Genomic DNA, 20,474 nt, shown 5'->3' on the forward strand with positions numbered 1-20,474 from the left:
GACAAAGCCTTCTCAACAAAAAAATAATAATAAACCTTGCGGCTTATTGGATAACCTTCGCCGAAGGCTCGGATGGAGTAGCCAATCCTGATGGGGGAATGGCTGTTTATGCGCCCTGTCATTGGTTGGGCGAGTTGGTTCGGGTTGGTTCCTTCTCTCTCGCGCCCCCCCACACAAACACGCGAACGTGAGTCGAGGTTGCTTGCCGCTGTCGCCGGCCGACCTGCGTCACACGTGACGACGGAAGCCCGGTGGGCCGGCGCGAGAAGCGCGACCCGCCCCTAGCAACGGCCACTGCATCCCTAGCAACGGGGCCTAACCCGAGCTTTTAACCTTCGGGGAGGCTGGAGGAAAGCGGCTGTGGGTTCAGTGTGAGCTGGTCAAGTGACGCGCTGGTAACCTGCTGAGCAATCCGGGGCTGGGTGGGGTTTCGGTGGCTCTGGAAGTGGGAGTGGGCATGGGATGTTCTGGGATAGGATGTGTAGATATGACACGTGTTGTTGTTGTTTGCTGTCCTACACCTTTCATATTTGTATGACAGGCAGAAGTTCTATCGGTGTAGCTGCAAGAATGGCAGGTCGAAGTTCCACTTTGGATTCAACCTCTGTGTGAGCCAAGCCAGCATCTTGCTTCCAACAGCGCCCAGCTTGGGGGGGGGGGGAGCAGAGCCATTCCAGCTCCAGACTGACAGGTGGGAGGGTGTCTGAAGTGGACCCCCTCCCTTAGTAGGTCCTCAGTAGGGAAGGACTGTGGCAGCACGTCTGCTTGCAAGCAGAAGGGCCCACATTGAGTCCCCGATGGCATCTCCAGGTAGCCTTGCCGCCTTTGTTCTGGCAAAATATGGGTCGGGGTGATTTTATTTTATTTTAATCTGATGCTGATGTGACTTCAAAGCAATCTATTACGCTCTATTGCAGCCTCACAGGATGGCCCCTCTGGAATTTGTCACAAGCACATGCAGATACACATGAATTTGTAGATCTCTCTGTGCTTGGCCACCCAAAGATCAAATACATGACCTGTCTCACACCCTTTCAAACACATGCATTTGGAGAGGATCCCTAACTTGGCAGAGAGAAAGAGAGAAGTCCTGAACTATAGGGCAAAAAACGGTATCAATACAGGACGTAGCATTTTACATTGAAATACGGGACAATCCTGTATTATACAGGACAGGTGGCAACCCCAGCTAGATAAGGCTGAGAGAGACTCCTGCCTGAAATTCTGAAGAGCCACTGCCAGTCAGTGTACTGAGCTAGATGGACCTCTCCTCCATGGGAGATTTTAAAGCAGAGTTTGGCTGGCCATCTGCCATAGATTCTTTAGCTGAGATTCCTGCATTGTGGTGGGTTGGACTTGACCTTTGGGGTCCCTTCCAACTCTACAATTCTTTCATTCTATGACTCAGTGTAAGGCAGCCAACTGTGGTCCTCCTCCTCCTCCAAAACTGTGTACAGTTCTGGTTGCCTCAGCTCAACAAGGATATTGTTGAGCCCTAGGAAAGGTTCAGAAAAGGCCCACCAAAATGACCAAGGGGATGGAGAAACTCCCTAATGAGGAAATGTTGCAGTCCTTGGGACTTCTTAGTTCAGAGAAAAGGTGAGTAAGACAGTAGTTTATTATGCATGGCATGGAGAAAGTAGATGGAAGAAAGTTTTTCTGCCTCTCTCATGACCCTAGAACTCATGGATATCCAATGAAGCTCAATGTTGGAAGATTCAGGACAGGAATGAGAAAGTGCTTCTTCATGCAGTGCATAGTTAAACTATGGAATTCGCTCCCGCTGGAGGCAGTGAAGGCCAGCAACCTGATGGCTTTAAAGGACAAAGGAGAAGGCTATCAATGGTTACAAGCCACAATGGCTACTCTCTGGCTCCACGGTTGGAGGCAATAATGTATTTGAATAGCAGTTGCTGGAGACAACAGGACAAGAGAATGCTATTGTGCTCAGTTCCTTCTTGCTGGTTTCCCACAGGCATCAGATTGGCCACTGTGAGAACAGGATGTTGGACTAGATGGGCCATTGGCCTGAGCCAGCAAGCTCTTCTTAGGTTCTTGCTGCTGCCACCACTGCTCATTAACTTGCTGTCACCCTTTGGGCTCAACCCGCACCGCCACCCAAAGCGAAAGAGCAAAGTGTGCAGAGGCTGCTAGTCGTCCTTGCTCTTGTCACCATTCATACACTTTGAAAGGGAATCAGCATGGACTGCAAAGAGCTGGAGCAGCAGGGATGGGGTCAGCTCGCCCACTGAATTGGCACTAGGATGCTGACAGAAGCTGTGAAGTTCAGAGGGCGGCTTTGGAAGCAATAGCCTTCCTTCATTGCTTGTCCGCAGTGCCTTATTTTTAGTGGTAGAGTGCTGCTGAATATGGAGGTTCTGTTCACTTGCCATTACTGGCAGCCATGTCCTCCATGATTTATCCCTTTCTTCACACAAAGCTGCCTGTACCATCTCCATATATAAGAAGAATGAGGCGCCAGCTGGGGATATGCGTAGAAGAGTGGATAGTTTGGAGGACTGTATGTTGGTGTGGTAGGTGGGCATTATGCAGACGGTATGGACAGCTCCCAGAAGCTCCTACGATGTGAATGAGGCATTATGTGTCATTCTATTTCAGTGTCTGCGACAGGCCAGGGCAATCCATTTGAGTTCTAATCTTGTGAGGCACGTCTTCTGCTCAAGATGAGTCGACTGTATGATAGCATAGAGCCCAATGTAATCGATGACGAGATGCTGCAGAAGGCCGTCGAGGAGCAAGGACCTCAAGAAGAAGCAGGCCTCCTGGCCAAAAAAGAGGGCATCAATTTCAAAGATGTCTTGGCGCTGCAGCTTGATTTTAGAAGTAAGGATCAGAATACAAAACAGGGACTTTAAAAAAAAAGAAAAAAGATCAAGGGTCTTTTACTACAAAGTCCTTGCAACATGGAGATTTGCCATGTGGACAGTCAGTGGTTGAACATCCGCTTTTAGGCAGGATTGTGAAGATACTTGAACTAATCTCTGCTCCTCCAGCTTCATCATCCTCTGCCATCTATTAGTCTCCTGCTCTCCCATAGCTCTCCCTTTTCGCTGCTCCTCCCACTTATGCCAAGGGATGGACAAATCCATGAATTCCAGTGTCTCAGATTTCCTATCTTAAGTTTAGGTTGCCCCATTTCCACATCGGATAGTATGGTGCAGAGCTTTTTTAAAATAAAGTCTGCACAAAACATTGTTGCTGTGTGCATTTCTCCTCATATATAATGCATTTTTGGTGCACAGTTTTCCCTAATGTAATGCATTTTTGTGGGCACTCTTTCCTAATTTACACTTTTTTGGTATGCCTTTTTGGTTTGAGACCTGCATTGCAAAACTGGGAGAAGTGCAAGTTTCATAGGGTAGGCAGATTTCGGTCCACATATTGGTTTGGGAAGTGTGAATTAAGTAGGTTAGCTTTAAAAGGAAAGCTGAATAAATTTCTTCCCTATCTCTACATATGGTGGGAACTGCCACCCAGAACACCTGCATGATTCTACTTCTCCCTTCCTGTGGCTTCAGATATCCTGAAGATTGACAACCTCTGGCAGTTCAAGAACCTGACAAAATTGCAGTTGGACAACAACATCATTGAGAAGATTGAGGCACTGGATACTCTGGTTCATCTGGTCTGGCTGGGTAAGATGGTTGCATTCAGGGTCACAACAAATGCTGTGAAATTTTTGTGTAGGAATTAAGAGCAACCTTCACTTCATTCCAGCTGGTGGTTGCACCCTGGTGTATTTTGGAAGTGATTTCCATGTTGGAATTGTATCATGTGTCAAGCAGCCCCCAATATGCTACTCCAGACAAGGTCCTGAAGCTTCCTTGGCTACCTTTCCCCTCCCAAGTTGACATTAGTTGGGTTTGACTGCAAATTCTATTTGAGTGTTGATCAGGAATTTTGCCTGTGCAGGATAGAGACTGGTGCCATAGGGTGGCATTCAACTAAGGTTTACTCAGAATAGACCCACTGAAATTAATGAACGCCAATTAATTTTAATAGGTCCACACTGAGTAAAGCCTAGTTGAATAGAACCTGTAAACTCTGAAGATAATACCGTATTTTTCGCCCTATAGGACGCACCTTTTCCCCTCCAAAAATGAAGGGGAAATGTGTGTGCATCCTATGGGGTGAATGCAGGCTTTTGCTGAAGCCTGGAGAGTGAGAGGGGTCAGTGCGCACCGACCCCTCTCGCTCTCCAGGCTTCAGGAAGCTATCCGCAAGCCGTGGGAGAGCTACGCAAAGTCGCACAGCTCTCCCACGGCTTGTGGAGAGCTGCCTGCACCCCGAAGCCTGGGGGCACGCTGAGCTCAGCGCCCCCCAGGCTTCGGGCTTCGCGCAGCTCTCTGGAAGCTGAGAAGTCACGCAGCCCTCCCACGGCTTGCAGAGAGCTGCGCGAAGCCCGAAGCCTGGGGGGCGCTGAGCTCAAAAAACTAGGTGCACCCTATGGGCCGGTGCGCCCTATGGACCGAAAAATACGGTAATTCCATACCAGCCATCAAATGGCAGCTCGAATGAAGATGGCATTTGAGACTGCCTGATGAGAGACGGTTTTTGTTCCCAGCCAAACTGACCTCCACTTTGTTTCCACTCCAGCCCCTTGAAAAGACAGAATGACCTCATCAATTTGCCCTTTGTTAGAAGAAGGCCGAACAACATTCTCTTCAGAGTCTTCCCTCTTTCTCATATTTGCTAGATATATGATTTCCTGTTGAGGGAAAAACAGAACCAGGATAGAAAATAATGTTTTTTTCTGAAACCTATATGCATTTGAAACATTCTAGTTAGAACAGTGATTCTCAAAATGTAGGGCAGCTCCCCTTGGAGAAGAGGCACATAGGATACTTAAAAGGGGACAAGAAGTTCCAGGGAGGGCTAAGTCACCTCCTACCTATTGATTCCAGCAGAGAGAAAAACTGATTCTGTGAATAGAAAAGAGTTCCCTAAGAGGATTTGAATGGTTTCCTTCTCAGAGCTCTTGCCTCCCACATTCTTTTTCTGCTCCCCCAGATTTGTCCTTCAACAATATTGAAGTCATTGAAGGCTTAGATGCGCTTGTTAAATTGCAAGATCTTAGTCTGTACAACAACAGGATTTCTAAGATCGAGAATCTGGACACGCTCCAAGAACTTCAAGTCTTCTCTATAGGAAATAATAACATTCAAACTCTGGAAAATGTAAGAGTTTAATTAATAAAGCCGTATAAAGTCTCTAGTGGCAATCCTGTGTACTCTCGCTTGGTAGTTACTCTCTTCTGAACTCAGTGGTGTTTACTTCTAAGTAGACATATGGAGGCTGAAGCTGCTACTTTTCTTTGTCCTCCAACACCTCTCTGGCAGAGATGGTCACTTCCATTTCATGGCCGAGGATCTGAAGCTTAGAGAGTGACATGCCCATGGCCATTTAGTGAGTCGCTGTTGGAGCAGGATTTTTAATATATTTTTTCTTCATGTACTGTAAATCTCCTGTCGTAATCACTAGAAAACTCATTCACCCAGTGCCAGTATTTATGTTGCCAAAACAGCACCATCTACACCCAAGAAGAAGGAATAAGCAAGCACTGAAGGAACCCCTCTAGAGGTTTGCAGCAGGACAGAAAAGGGTGGTTAGAAAGATAAACCCCGAAGGGGGTGGATGTGTGCAAAACAGCTCAGTAAAGACTGATTGTGCTCATTGGTCACAGAATGCTTACTGGTGATGAAGACAGATAGAAAACAGGGTGGTTATGGAATAGAGTATCCAGAAAAAGGGCATGGCTGGCATGAATTCTGAATTCTGTACTGCAGCACTTCTTGCAGTAGCCACATTGATATATAGTGTTTTACAGTATTCAACATCACTGTCAGTAGGCTAACGTTTTATCCCCTTGTTGCAGACTGGAAAAAAGCTGGGTATCAGTATTTTAAATGAATATAACTCTCCTGTGTGGACTGAAATCATGCCCCAAGGGCACACCCAATGCTTGTTTGTAGCTGCATATTTACAAGGAGAGCAAAATCAGCCAAGGGGGTGTTCAGTCTGTCTTCAAAGCTCTTGCCTTGACATTTAGCAGTCCTCCATTGAAACTACTAGCCTAACAAATTAAATTCCAGTAGCTTCACTAGGCCCAAATAACATCTGGTGCCAGTAGTAGTCACGGTTTATCCGAAACAGCACTGTCCACCTCCCTATTGCCTTCTTAGGTACCCTGTTCTAATCATAACACAGTGCAGTAAAGAGGAAGAAGTAATTAAAGGATGCAACAAAGGAGAAGGGGCAAACAGGACTTGTAGGCAACTGTCTGCCAGTAAACAGGGACCGGAGGGGCTGAGAATGGGCTTCAAGAGGCTAAAATTTGTGAATGGTGAACCAAGTCTCCTTCCTTTTTCTTCTTTAAAAGTATCCCACTGTTTTTATTCATATCACACAATGCATGGTGCCTTAACAGAGTTACATAAGCAACGTAAAACACAGACAAATCTTCCCTACTACCCACCTCATAACTTCTTATTGTTATTATTATTTATTAAATTTCTACGCCATCCTTCATCCGAAGATCATATGGCAGTTAAGAATCTAAAAACACAAACCACAATAACAAACAAACACAAACACCCCTACACACAGCTTAAAATACCACAGATTGTTAGCCAAAGGCCTGGGAGAAGAGGAATGATTTTGCCTGGCACCTAAAGACATGTTACGAAGGTGCCAGGCAAACCTCCCTGGAGGGAGCATTCCACAAGTGGGGAGCCACCACAGAAAAGGCCCGCTCTTGTGTTGCAGCCCTAAGGACTTCTCATGGACAGAGAACAGCCTCAAATGGTGACTGCAGGGGAAACAACAGAGAAGAAAGTGGGGGCGGGGGGGAATGGGTGAGAAAAATTCTCTCGACATCCAGAACATGGGAAGCCTCCCTGAAATTATTTAATTTGGATTGTATAATTGGTTTTATTATTTGTGTTTTAATGTGGCAAGATTCAATCTGATTTGTTACTAATTTGAATGTCTTTAATTGAAAATGAATTATTATTATTATTATTATTATTAGTATTATTTACAAAAAAGATGATGACTGCAGGGTCCAGGTAGGCTCATATGGTGAGAGGTTATCTAAAATAGAAATTACAGCAATAGATAGGGAGAGGGAAAGAAAATCAAGAGCAGAGAGACAGCAGTGTCGGCAGATGTTGTTACACATACTTATCACTTGGTTACAGTTGGAAATGAGGATTTTTTTGATAGATGGATTTCATTTATATCCCACTTTTTTTCCTCCAAGGAGCTCAAAGTGGCACACATGGTTCTCCCCATCCTCGTTTTATCCTCCACAACATCCCTGTGAGGTAGGTTAGGCTGAGAGGCAGTGCCTGGCCTAAGGGAGTCACCCAGTGAGTTTCATGGCTGAAGGGGGATTTGAACCTTGGCCTGCTGGGTCTGACACTCTAACCACAACACCACACTGCCTCTCCAAGGGGTTGAAGGAGTTGACCTTAACCCCCAGTGAACACCTGTGGTGGTGATCTTTCTCCCCATCCCCTGGTGAAGCGTGTGTGTAGGCGGGGGGAAGGGTGTACATGGAGGCTGTTTCATGCTCAACAGGAGAAGGGGAAATGGGGGAAATTGTTTTCCATATTAAATCTTACCTCTTAGTGAATTCCACTGCTGTGGTATCCTTTTAACTTCTGAGTAGACACACATAGGATTTCACTGTAAGACAGTAAAAATGCATTTTCCTGTGGATTGTAGTTTTAGACTAGTAAACTGCCTGAGGATGCCCTTCCCAGAACCTGGATAGATGTGATGCTTGCAGCAGATGAAACTTTGGTTGTTTTAGCTTCCCTTGATATCCATGAGGTTTAGAAACTTGCGGGGCGGGGGGGTTCCCTCACAACCTATGGCATAACTGCAACTGTGCAGCAAAGATCCTTGCTTTTAATGGTTCCGTCTGTTGGGATGGATCTGCTTTCAGAAAGAAACCAGTACTCAGGTTTTTTTGGTCCAGAAGTCACAATGTGTGCTATGTGCATCAGCATGTAATAATTTATTTTTGCTGGGTTCATTTGTGTTTTGAACCAGGGGGCCACCAGCCACAAGAGATACCTCAGCAGGATCTCGTTCTCATTCAGTAAAAAGTCTAAGAGTCTGCGAGTGTTTAATGACTCCAAGTTTGACATTTTCCGACGAAGAACACCCCCTTTCCTCTTGTTCATCTTTTATGAAAATCAATTTTTCCCATAAATATTTTGTCCTCATGGCTCTCTGTATTTCTCTGTCACCTTGCCACAGGTGATCTATCTCAGGAAGTTCCAAAACCTGCGCACGTTGAACCTCACCGGGAACCCAGTGTGCGAAAACGAAGTATATTCCGCATTCATCGCCGCTTATCTCCCCGACCTTGTGTACCTGGATTTTAGACTGGTAGATGACAACTCGGTAAGGATGGAAAAGTTCAGCCCCTTATCTCTTGCTGTTTTAGCTTTCCTATCTACCCCAAGTACCAGAAAGCCGGTGAGGCTGCCTCCTCACTCCTCTCCCCACAGGGATTTGACAGCCCTTATTCTAAGCAGGTGGCGCTGTGGGTTAAACCACAGAGCCTAGGGCTTGCCGATCAGAAGGTTGGCGGTTCGAATCCCCGCAACGGGGTGAGCTCCCGTTGCTCAGTCCCTGCTCCTGCCAACCTAGCAGTTTGAAATCATGTCAAAGTGCAAGTAGATAAATAGGTACCGCTCCGGCAGGAAGATAAACAGCGTTTCCGTGCGCTGCTCTGGTTCGCCAGAAGCGGCTTAGTCATGCTGGCCACATGACCCGGAAGCTGTACGCCGGCTCCCTTGGCCAATAAAGCGAGATGAGCGCCGCAACCCCAGAGTCAGTCACGACTGGACCTAATGGTCAGGGGTCCCTTTACCTTTTTATTCTAAGCAATGGAGTAGGAAGGGGGATGCGGCGGATGCGGGCTGTCCCGGGTGTCAGCCCTGAGGGGGGGTGACAAAATGGCAAAAATATGAGTTTTTAAAATAAAAAACAAAAAAAATTGGGCTCATGGAACTTTTTTGGTCTCACAACAAATGCAACGAAATGCGGCTGGCACTGGGCGCCACCCTGTGGGGGCTGGCACTTACCGTGGGGCCTGCAGCATGCCCGAACCACGTGTCTCTCCTGGGAGTGACGGGGTTGCTTGGGCGCCTGCAGGCGCCACACTGCCTAAAACGGCAGTGTGGGCTTGCGTCTGCCCACTGCCTCTCCCTCAGCCACCCTACAGCTGAGGGGGAGGCAGTGGAGAGGCTTTGCGCAGTGCGCCCTGCACTGGCTCACCCCATCCCCATGGGCGGCTCGCTCCGCCCCCAGGTCCAGGGCGTGTGCACTGCCCTGGGCACCCAAGCGGCTAGCTATGCCATTGATTAGTATAAATTTCAACACAGTAATTTTAACAAAACACATCATCCACATTGTTCCCCCCCTCCATTTCCCCCCTCCCCCCCAGAGAGAAAACCCACCCTCCCACCCCAGACTTCCCTCAGCTCCTTTCTCTGGTTTCTCAACATATCTTTCTATCTGCATGTTATAAAATTGTAAAGATCCTCAAATTATCTATGTATTATAATAAAGAGTTTGTGAATGTTTATTCAAAACCTGCCAAAGAGTCCAGTTCATTTTGTTGCCTCTTCAAATATTTCGTAAAAGGTTCCCATTCATCTTTAAAGTCACAGTTATCCTTATCACGTAGTTTGTGTGTCAATTATGCCAATTCCGCACAGTCCATCAGCTGCTACGCCATTGATTCTAAGCTGCCTGTCCCCGTTTTCTTTTCCCAGCGAGAGATGGCCCTGATAAAATACCAGTATGCCATCGAGGAGATGAGACATGGGGAAACTCTGGCCTTGGCCAAGCAGCAGGTTCTGGATGCCCAACAGAAACAGGTGGAATATCACAAGGTATGTTCCTTTTGGGCCGTCTGTAGAATCATAGAGTTGTAGCCCAACCCCCTGCAATGCAGGAATGTAGATCGCAGGGATGTTGAGAGAACCCAACAGATACTGGGTTCTCTTTCAGCCTCCTGAATAGGTGTTGGTCTCTGAACACTGATATATGAAATAAGAACCAGTTGTGGACTCAACAGACACAAAGTGGAAAGCTAAACCAAACAGTTTGTACAAAACAGTTCATACACGAGAACGGGCCTTCTCTGCAGTGGCTCCCCATCTGTGGAATGCTTTCCCCAGGGAAGTTCGCCTGGCGCCTTCATTATACACCTTTAGGCGCCAGGCAAAAACGTTCCTTTTTAACCAGGCCTTTGGTTGACCTGATTGACATCCTATACCCTTTTAAAATGTGGCTCTTTTTTGGAGGGTGCGTGTGTTATTGGGTTGTTTTTATTTTGATTTTCTATAATGTGATCTTTTCTGTGAATTGCCCTGAGACCTCCGGGTATATAAATTCAATTAATTAATTAATTAATGGCTTGAAAGAGGTTGTTTCCGGAGAGCTAACCAAAGAGAGGAAAAGGTTCTGTAATTTTGGAGCCATTCTCGATAGGGCTCAGCTCCTTGCTGTTAATATTATCAGTTTCTACCTTGTTGACAAGACTTCAGTTGGCAAGAGGGAATCATGGGGAGATTTATAGATGCCTGGATGTCTTGACCCCCACTTGGGCAGGTGTTTAGCTGAGAACAGGAACCTCCTAGAAGGGAGATGGAAGAGACTGAGTGTGCGGTTCAAGGCCTGGAGACTCCCTTTAAGGAAAGAGGCAGGGGCTGAGGTGGCAGGGGCTGGGGCAGAGAGTGATCTAAAAGGCCTCATTTGAACTCCACACCCGTTTGAACTTCTCTTCTGATCATTTGAAGCTCTCCAACCTCTGGTTTTACCTATGTATGTATGTTTGTCTCATATTGCCTCTCACTTTTCCTCCAGGGAGCTCAAGGTGGCATACATAGTTCTCCCTCCACCCCCCAATTTTTAACCCACAGCAGCCTTGTGAAGTAGGTTAGGCTGAGAGGCAGCGACTGGCCCAAAGTCACCCAGTGAGCTTCATGGCCGAGTGGGGATTTGAACCCTGATCTCCCAGCTGCTAGGCCAACACTCTAACCACTATACCACATTGGCCCTATTCTCCTCAAATGACCAGCTCTCAAAGTCAATATGGTCCGCTGAGGGTTGATGAACTGTGAAAGAATACATTGTTTATTTTGTTATTTTTGGAAAACAGGTGGTTCTTTTCTTAAATATTCCACAATATGCATTTCTTTGTTGTGTTAACTGGTCTGCTATTTATTTTAAGGGACCCCGGCCCTTTTATTTTTCTTCTTAGCATCTCAGAACCATTTGAATTTAAGGCATAAGATTCTTCCCATTTCCTTTGGGCAACTATCTTCTTCTGATTCCCTGTCATTGACTGGTTGGATGCAGAAGAATGGTGGGAGGAACCAGCTGGGGAACCCCCAAGGGAAGAAGACCCAGAGTCTAGGGAGTGGTCAAAGGTAGAAGACAGGGAGTATGATGTGTCAGAAGCTGAAGAGGTAACAGAGCTTAGTGAGCAGGGAGAGTCTATGACAGAGAGAAGCCCAGAATCAGAGGCAGAAGCTGAAGCAGGAGAGGAGAGAGACCAAGAGGCAGAGATGAGTCAGGCTGGGGAAGAGTCACGGGTGTCGTCTCCCTCTTCTGCTGTGACAAGCTCCCCTCCCAGAACCAGAAGAGGCATGGAAAGGGTGGAGGAGAGGTTGCCTTCATGCATGTGCAGTCTCCAATTGCTGTGGGAAAGCCCTGGAGAGAAGGGAACCTAGACACTTGTGGGGAGACAGGGACCTTTAGTCTTGGCAACCGCTTCATGGGGGCAAGATCTGAGTTGCTGCGCTCACTAGGCCTGACAAGCCTGTGCTAATGAAGAGTTAACTCCGGCTTGCTTGATGCGATTGACTGCCAGCTCACTCCTGTTATTTCCCTTCTGCCTCCTTGCTTCTCTCTCCAGCGCGCTTACGTGGAGTATCTGAACGGAAGCTTCCTCTTTGACAGCATGTTTGCAGATGATCCTGAAGCAGCCAAACTGCTCTACCTCCCTGGAGTGCCAGAGCTACTGGAGATATATCCTTTTTTTAAAAAAAAAAACCACACAACTTAAAAAAAAAATTAACAGTTTTTATACACACATCATACAGTATTCATCGCCCATCTCTTTTCCTAAGACTTCCCAATCCATCTCTCTGTGGCACGCTAGGGCAATCTTAATCTGCTGCATATCCTGATATTTCACCCATTATCATTTCAAGTCTTCCTTTTTTGATGTTATCTGCTGCTCATGTGTTAACCCCTACTTGTAGGTTAAATTGTATATCGTACCCTCTAAGATAATCTCCCAAATACCTCCACTCGTCTCTTATCTTTAACTAATCCTTATTCTTTAGTTTCACGATCATGGCTACTAATTCTATGTATTCTATCAATTTGTTCTACCAAATTTCCTTAGTGAGTATCTCTTCTTCCGCATATACTATCCTAGCTGAAGCGGCTACATACAGAAAGATATTGGGTGCCTTTTTTGGAATGGCATCACCTATTATCCCTAATAGAAAGGCCTCTGGTCTTTTGGGAAATGTGAGTTTTAGAATCTTTTTTTAATTCTGTGCGGAACATTTCCCAATACTCTCTAATGTATTTACACGACTTCCACATATGAATCAGGGTTCCCTCCACCTCGTGGCATTTCCAGCATAAATTAGACCCTTTTAAATACATTTTCACTAATGTGCTAGGTGTCAAGTACATGATCTTTTGTAGGTTTTCCTTAATAACATAACAGGCAGAGAAATTCATGGTTTCAGCCCATAATTTTTCCCATACAGACAATTCTATGTTGTAACTGATATCTATGGCCCATTTTGTCATTGTCACCTTTGCCATCTCATCTTTGGTCTGCCACGCCAGTAACAAGTTTTATAGATTTTTGAGATACATCCTTTCTGCTTTGGGACAGAACTGGTGATAAACCTTGAGAATGGGATCTTCTCTGGAGTGGGGTTTCTTGCTTGTTATGAGGGCTACTGTGAGTCATAGTGATCTCCAACAACAGGCGGCAACAGCCCAAACAAGACACTAGAAGCAGACACAAGCCTTTTTTCTTTCCTTTTCAAACACAACTCAGTACTCTCCTTGACTCCGACTTCACATACAAGACTAAATTTGTGGCCATTTGCGAGAACCTGTTTGAGTACGGCCTGAAGCAATACGAGAAGCGAGAGGCTGAGGTCGCCCTCTTCTATGAGTGCCTCAACGAAGCCCTGGAAGAGAACCACCAGCAGTGTTCCAAAATCCTGCGGGACTTTGAAGAGAAGAATCATGGGGTACACAAGGGACCTCGGGTCAGGGATGGGGAACGCAGTTGGACTCGCAACTTCCATCAGCCCCAGTGAGCATAAGGCGGATGATGGGAGTTGGAGTCCCACAACCTCCGGAGGACCATAGGTTTGCCACTTGTAAGTGATTAGAAAACCGAGCCATCTTTGATTAAAACCGGGATTGCTCCACCGCAGCTATTTAGTTCTGATTTTTTACAGGTCAATACTGTAAAGGTAAAGGTACCACTGACTGTTAGGTCCAGTCACGGACGACTCTGGGGTTGCGCGCTCATCTCGCTCTATAGGCCGAGGGAGCCGGCGTTTGTCCCCAGACAGCTTCCAGATCATGTGGCCAGCATGACTAAGCTGCTTCTGGCAGTGCATGGAAAACGCTGTTTATCTTCCCGCCGGAGTGGTACCTATTTACCTACTTGCACTTTGACGTGCTTTCGAACTGCTAGGTGAGCAGGAGCTGGGACTGAACAACGGGAGCTCACCTCGTCACAGGGATTCGAACTGCCGACCTTCCGATCAGCAAGCCCTAGGCTCTGTGGTTTAGACCACAGCGCCACCCGCATCCCTGGTCAATACTGTAGCAAGGGCTTAAACCTCTCAGGCAGGCAAAGCGACCAGGGAGTCAGCCCCACAGTCTGATGAGGAAGCTACATCCTCGAGATGGGATGTTACTTCTTAATCCTTCTCGCTATGCTTGACCTACCTCGCAGGATTGTTGTGAGGACTTAATGGGGGGGGGAGTCATGTATACCATCCTGAACTTCTGGGGGACAGTGGGGAGGCAGGATAGAATGTCATTAGTAACCGTTCCCCGTGACTGTGCAAAGGATCACATCCTGAAAGTACCATCAGGTGCTGACTTAAACCAAGGCAACAAACTGTTTAAATTGATGTATTTTGTTTTCAATTGACTTGCACCTAATCCTAAACACTTTTAGCTAGATTTAAGTCAGTCAAAGCACACTATACCCCAGGGGTCACATTCCCCGCACACGTAAGTGAGATGTACGCTAAGTGGGAGCCTGCAGAGGCCTTGTGGCTTGTGCAGAAACCCTTCCCAGGACCATGGCTTATAAAGCTTCAGAAGGAACGTCTGGCTTTCATAGAATACAGTTTGAAAATCCCTGTGGGAACTTAAGTCAGGAGCTCGGCCTACACTTGAGTAGGACCCTGGTAGAGACACATGCCCGACTGGCATATTCTCACCCTCCTGGTTGATCGTTGGGGAGCTTCAAAAGCTTTCTTCAGCCTGAACATCACAGCGACCGATGCCAACCGACACCAGCACACTTAGGGATCCGCAGAGTCTTTGCAGCTTGCGTAACAGACCTCAGCAACTCAGCATTTTGGCTAATCTACTTTATTTACATATAAATACACACGGAGCACTGCAACATGGCTCCCTCTCTCTCTAGCATCAGACAGCAAAGAGAAAAAGAACAAGGACAATAGTCCCACTTCACGGAACACAGTAACACAAACATCCTGTCTCCGTCACTTCCTACTTCAAAACATACACCGTTATGTGAAAGACAACAATCCTATGACTGCAATCACGGAGCAGGAATTCTAACAACTTAGTCACTGCTTCACATTCCCATTGTGTGCACCAGAGTATCACCACCACCACCACCACCACCAATAATGAATAAAATAAATTATTTCTGCCACGGGGCAACAGCTGCTAACATTCTGTTTCTTGCTGAGCACACAGGTGATAGATACGATTCAGAACCTCAGCGACAACCAAGTCATAGAGATCAAACTGGCTGAATACAACTATGAAATCACTAAGCTCTCGGACGTGCTGATGACTGAGGAGATGCTGCTGGTTGATCAGCTGGAGGTATGAACCTGGCAGAGCTGGACGTTCGGGTGTTGGGGACTCCAAGGCTGGATTACTGTACTGCACTCTGTGTGGGGCCTCCCTGCAGTTAGCGTGGTTGCTGGCAGGAGACCTGCACTGGTTTTGCCCATTTGATCCCAGCCCAAGTTCAAGGTGTTGCTGTTAGTGCAAAAAGCCATTAATAGCGTGGGAGCAGTTTACTTGCAGGATCACTTTCCCCCATATGTACCCTGCTCAACCACTTGGATCTGTGGACCTGGCGCTGTTAAAGGTGTCGTGTAATACCTGCTCCACACTTGTCAGAAATTGATGTTTTGGTGTGATGGCAGCTTTGGAACTTCCTGCTGGTTGACATCAGGCAGGTGCCTTCACCATATTCTTTTTGGAGTCCACTTAAAACATTTTTATTTAGGTCAGCCTGTCCGGACATGTGGAAGTTACATGTGTTTTATGTCTTTTTAGCTAAAGCTGATTTTAAACATCTTTTGAATGTTTTTAAATGCCTGCTGAAGCCGGTTTTTACTGAGAATCTTAATGCTTCGTTTTCTATTTTTGTAAACTGCTGTGAGTTTTTCTTACATTAAAACGTTATCTATCTATCTACCTATATATATATATATATATATATATTTGGCTAACTATATTAATAAAAATAAATAAATAAAATAGTCAGCAAAAACGACAGGAAGGTAGATTCTCCTGTGTGTTTCAGGCCCGATTTCTAAAACTCATGGGGGTCAAACTGTTTCGCCATCTAATTTCCCACCCCTTTTCTTTTCTTGCTAAGGAAGTGATAAAGGATTTCGAAAGGAACATCGCTGACCTGGTGTCGAACTTTATAGAAAACGAACAAGGAATATATCCTTTTGCTGTCGCTTGCACAGAGCTGCAAATTGTGGCGGGCGCTTTGCTTCGGATCAACAGAGCTGGCTTGTCCACACTGTATGGCATTCGATTGCTTCTCATTACTGTGCGGTAGGGCCGGGATTGATTTCAGTTTTGGAAGCATTTCTCAGGCCCCTAAGAACCGCAGGACTTTCCTCTCCATTCACTCTTTGTGCCAAGACCTGTCTGAAGAGCTGCTGCAGTATAATACTCAATGTAATAGCAGCATTTCCACCTAAAATCCTGGGCTAGCATTTTTGCTTTCCTGGAGGACAACCCTGAGAAGCAAGGGTGGTGAGCCTCTACACTTCCACCCCATAAAGGAAGTTCTGTTGTCATGGACCACTCCTGCCAACCAGAAGTACAAGAAGCTTGGAAACTGGGGCTGGGGTGTCCAAGCAGCATCCCTGGGGAGTGCATTTAACTCGAGGACCTTTGTTGGGCCATGAAGGGCTGAGTCCTTGCTGTCACAATGAACACAAACTGAGGCTGGGTGCACATTCTCATGTGCTCTGCATCCATTGTGCTCCCACCACTGGTTTGGGAATCAGTGCACTCACAATGTCATGATCCTTGTCTCTCCTGGACCTACCCTGTCGCATCTTACGAAATACTGAATGGATCTATACTCATGGTTTTTAACGCTAAAAATGAGTTTTAAAATGGTTCTGATAACCGTATAGCCACGTGACGTTCTTCTTAAACGTTAATAATGCATTATTAAAATGCGATACCATAGAGTATGGTAGAGTATACCATACCATAGAATATGTTGTTGTTTAGTCGTTTAGTTGTGTCCGACTCTTCGTGACCCCATGGACCAGAGCACACCAGGCACTCCTGTCTTCTCCATGGAGTTTCTTGGCAGGGATACTGGAGTGGCTTGCCGGTTCCTGATCCAGGTGGATCATGTTTGGTCAAAACTCTCCACTATGACCTGTCCATCTTGGGTGGCCCTGCATGGCATAGCTCATAGCAGCGCTCTCCCCTTCCAGAAACCGGGTAGACCTTGCAGAAAAGGAAGCAGAGGAGAAACAAATATCTTGACGTTTTAGAACATGTTTAATATCGTTCAAATGACGTTTAAAAAGTGAGTGTAGATCCAGCCACTGTGTTTTGATGCATTCTTCCCCCCAAGCCACCTTAGATCCGAATTGAGAAAACTGTTTTTTAAGCTGGCAATGTGTGCACGGCCTTAGTTTCCATCCTCGGCCAGCCTTCCCTGCCTCCTTTTGTTCAAACACTGGGCAGTAGGAAAGGGTTGCTGAGAGGCATCCCTGTTCTTTGCTTCTTAACCTTTTCTCCTACGATGGCTCAGTGCCGGGATCTAGAGAACCAGCACCACGAGAAGCTCCTGGAGATATCCGTCAACACACTGGAGAAAATAGTGAAGAGCGAGTTTGATGAGGAGATGCCGGATGACGTTCGTATGGTGAGATCCAACTCCTCCTCCTCCCCCCCCCCCCTTCGCCATTAAGACCAGAACAGGCAAAACCCTCTTGGCGTGACTCATCAGTAAGAGATGACCCTTCATGGGATGGTGTTTTGTCTACAGCCAAAAAAAAAAAATGGCCCTCCTCTCACCTGGTTTCCTTCCTAGCTTTTCGTGGACAAAGACACCATTGTCAACGCCGTCAACGCCTCTCACGACATTCACCTCCTGAAGATTGACAACCGAGAAGACGAAATAATCACTAAAGCCAATGGCTGGGCTTCCACACTGGTTGAGAAGGTAAGTGAAGAGTCCCATTGCCCCTCTGCAGGAGGCCTTCTCACAGAAGGAAATAACCAGCATTAAGGACATGAGCACTTTCATCTTATTGTTAACAAGGTAGCTGGTGGCAGTGGCATATTGGGGAGGGGAGGACGGGGCCGTTGCCCCGGGTGTAAAATTGTTAGGGGCACAAAATTTCAACACCCGGTGCTGCTCGCTTCCATCACTAAGCTCTGTTGAAAATGGCTTCTCTATACAAACCAGGAAGTGACCTCTCCAGACAACAACTATTTTTTTCTTATCCCTGTGCTTGCAATCTTCTGGGTGACGGGGACGTTATTAAGACAATTGAATGTACATGCATACTCAGTCAATTTCCTTCCCTCCCAGCCCTCTGTGTGGATTGGCGTTATGTGCAAACCCAACATCCTTCCTTAACCATGGTTTGTTTTAACATTCCCCCCAGGCACTCAACAAGCTACAAAGGCACGAGACCATAGCTGTCAATGTTTCCCTTTTATGAAGGGAAATTCCTTTATTCTGAATAGGATTCCTTGCAAGAAAAGGGAAACGTTGACAGCTATGCACAAGGCAAGCACAGCTAGGGGGAAAAAACTCCAAAACAAAACACTTTGCAGAAACAAGCCATGATTTGTTTGACTGTCTGTGGGGCAATCTATGGCTAACTTGTGGTCTGTTAAACAAACTGGACCAACTGTTTCAATCCCTGCAGGTTCACAAGACTGAAATTCAAAGAAACCGAAGTCGTGTGTTGGAAATTAACCAATACGTTGACCATCTCCGCAGTGAGCTGGACAACATGGACATTCTGGAGACGTAGCTGGCTTTCGACACTGAACTGCCCCTGCCCCCCCATTTGGGGATCTGTGACTTTCTGCTTGGGAAGTGAATCCGCCTGGAGGTCTCCTACCTACTGAAAAGACACCCTAAAAATATTCCTTCCTTACTGGAAGGAATCCTCTGCCCCTCCAACGTTTGATGATCAAAACAAGTAGACTAAAGCAGACAGTAAGGCATTTAAAAGCAAAAGGAGTTGGCTTAAATTGGTGCCTTGTAGTTATAAAGCAATTATACAGGAAGTGGGTCAGTTCCATCTTTTGCATTAATTTCAATTACATAGGTAGTTGAACCTTCAAAAATTGTAGGCTAATGAACAAATTACCGTATTTTTCGTCCTATAGGGCACACCGGCCCATAGGACGCACCTCGTTTTTTGGGGGGGAAATGAATAAAAAATAATTATTTCCCCCCCCCCAGCCGCGGCTGCCGCCCCAAGCCTTGTGCACACCTGCCCGAAGCACGGGGCGCCCTCCGGAGGGCGCCCCGTGCTTCGGGCTGCAGCCCGCAAGCCTTGTGAGCCCGTGGGAACTCCCGCCGGGCTTGCAAGGCTTGCGGATAGCTTCCTGAAGCTTGGAGAGCGAGAGGGGTCAGTGCGCACCGATGCCTCTCACTCTCCAGGCTTCAGCGAAAGCCTGCATTCGCCCCATAGGACGCACACACATTTCCCCTTCATTTTTGGAGGGGAAAAAGTGCGTCCTATGGGGCAAAAAATACGGTAAAACCCTGATTAGAGGACCCAATTAGCATTGGTGCGCTGTCTAAAAAATGGTTGGCTCTGACATTGATTGGACCCTCATTTCACAGCATGAATGGAAGCCATAGATGGGGCAAGTGACTGGCCAGTGGTGAAAGGCCCAAGAAGAGGGGAGAGGGTCTACTCAGGGAGGGCAGAACATTTGCACTGCGCAGAGGAGCCTCTCCCCAGCCAGAACATTTCCAGATATGGTTCTTGGGCTTATGTGGGGGCTTGCGCCAGCCCACTGAGCCTTACTGACGCTCCATTTGGAATGAAAGGATGACCTGGAACACATTGACACTCCTTTGGCAGCTGGACATCTCAGGGGGAAATCAGGATTAGCATGCATCCTATGGTTGAGGAAGCGTGTTCAATGTATTCTTGCATAATGCATACAAAGGGAGAGCCTTCCTGTACTGCGGCTCCAAGCCCATCCCTGAGCAGAATCTCTCTCCATAAGACGCTCAGCTGTTAAATGAACGTGGGACCAGCTTCTCCAAATCTAGGCTCCTACAAAGGACATTCTCCACCTTCAGAAGGCAGATAACCAGCAGACAAAATAGGTAATAAGACCAGGAAACAATGTGAAGGAGGCTGCTTCAGGTGGCCAAAGTTCCCCTCCATGAACAGGGAAAATGGATATGTCAGGCTACTGGCCGAGACTTCTCCTTGACATGCTAGCTTTCTGTGTGCAAGGAAGTTTGTTTCAAGATGGAGGAGCCCTCAGGAGAATGAGGAAGCTAGGCCAAGGTACCAGGCATGGCCCCCATAAACAGCTCACATCTTAAAACCAAGTCCAAGGCATTGCCAGAGATGATTTAGTACTCGTTAGTTAAGGTTTGTTCCTATTTAAATTTTCCAGCCTTGCACCTGTGCCATGATTGTAAAAGGCAAAGAATCACAATTTTCCTTTCCACACCAACAGAGGAAATAAAGAGTGGTTGCAGCTATTTTAAACCCAGGCCAATTTGTAGGGGTGTGGAGTGCTTCTAACTTTTCATGTGGTTGACAGCCAACAAGGGGTACCGCTGTGTCTCCTGAAAAGCTCAGAATTCCCTCCCCAATGTATTAGCAGACTGCAGAACAGCT

The 20,474-nt window shown here is 46.7% G+C and overlaps 1 protein-coding gene across 4 annotated transcripts; it reads left to right on the forward strand.

The window, feature by feature from the left end:
• Nucleotides 1–87: 87 nt before the first annotated feature.
• On the forward strand, nucleotides 88–20,342 carry DRC3 (dynein regulatory complex subunit 3). 4 transcript variants are annotated; one of them, XM_080981102.1, is made up of 13 exons: nucleotides 88–395; nucleotides 2,620–2,844; nucleotides 3,540–3,656; nucleotides 5,032–5,198; nucleotides 8,290–8,436; nucleotides 9,816–9,935; nucleotides 11,966–12,078; nucleotides 13,160–13,334; nucleotides 15,058–15,189; nucleotides 15,977–16,047; nucleotides 17,383–17,506; nucleotides 17,675–17,806; nucleotides 18,522–20,342. In XM_080981102.1, the coding sequence occupies exons 2-13, from the start codon at nucleotides 2,685–2,687 to the stop codon at nucleotides 18,627–18,629; spliced, it is 1,566 nt and encodes a 521-aa protein (XP_080837228.1). In that variant the 5' UTR covers nucleotides 88–395; nucleotides 2,620–2,684; the 3' UTR covers nucleotides 18,630–20,342. The 4 variants fall into 4 exon arrangements, with proteins under 4 accessions (XP_080837228.1, XP_080837230.1, XP_080837229.1 ...); XM_080981104.1 differs by lacking the exon at nucleotides 88–395 and adding an exon at nucleotides 440–608; XM_080981103.1 differs by lacking the exon at nucleotides 88–395 and adding an exon at nucleotides 638–810.
• The last annotated feature ends 132 nt before the right edge of the window (nucleotides 20,343–20,474 follow it).

This window comes from Podarcis pityusensis (genome assembly GCF_964106645.2).
Source record: "Podarcis pityusensis genome assembly, chromosome: 14".
Lineage (NCBI taxonomy): Eukaryota > Metazoa > Chordata > Lepidosauria > Squamata > Lacertidae > Podarcis > Podarcis pityusensis.

Bases quoted from the DNA above. Each gene is read 5' to 3' on its own strand.
- DRC3 (XM_080981102.1), top strand. From the start codon at position 2,685: ATGAGTCGACTGTATGATAGCATAGAGCCCAATGTAATCGATGACGAG. The intron at 13,335-15,057 runs GTACACAAGGGA...CTGAGCACACAG, and splicing joins TTGAAGAGAAGAATCATGGG to GTGATAGATACGATTCAGAA. The intron at 17,807-18,521 runs GTAAGTGAAGAG...CAATCCCTGCAG, and splicing joins CTTCCACACTGGTTGAGAAG to GTTCACAAGACTGAAATTCA.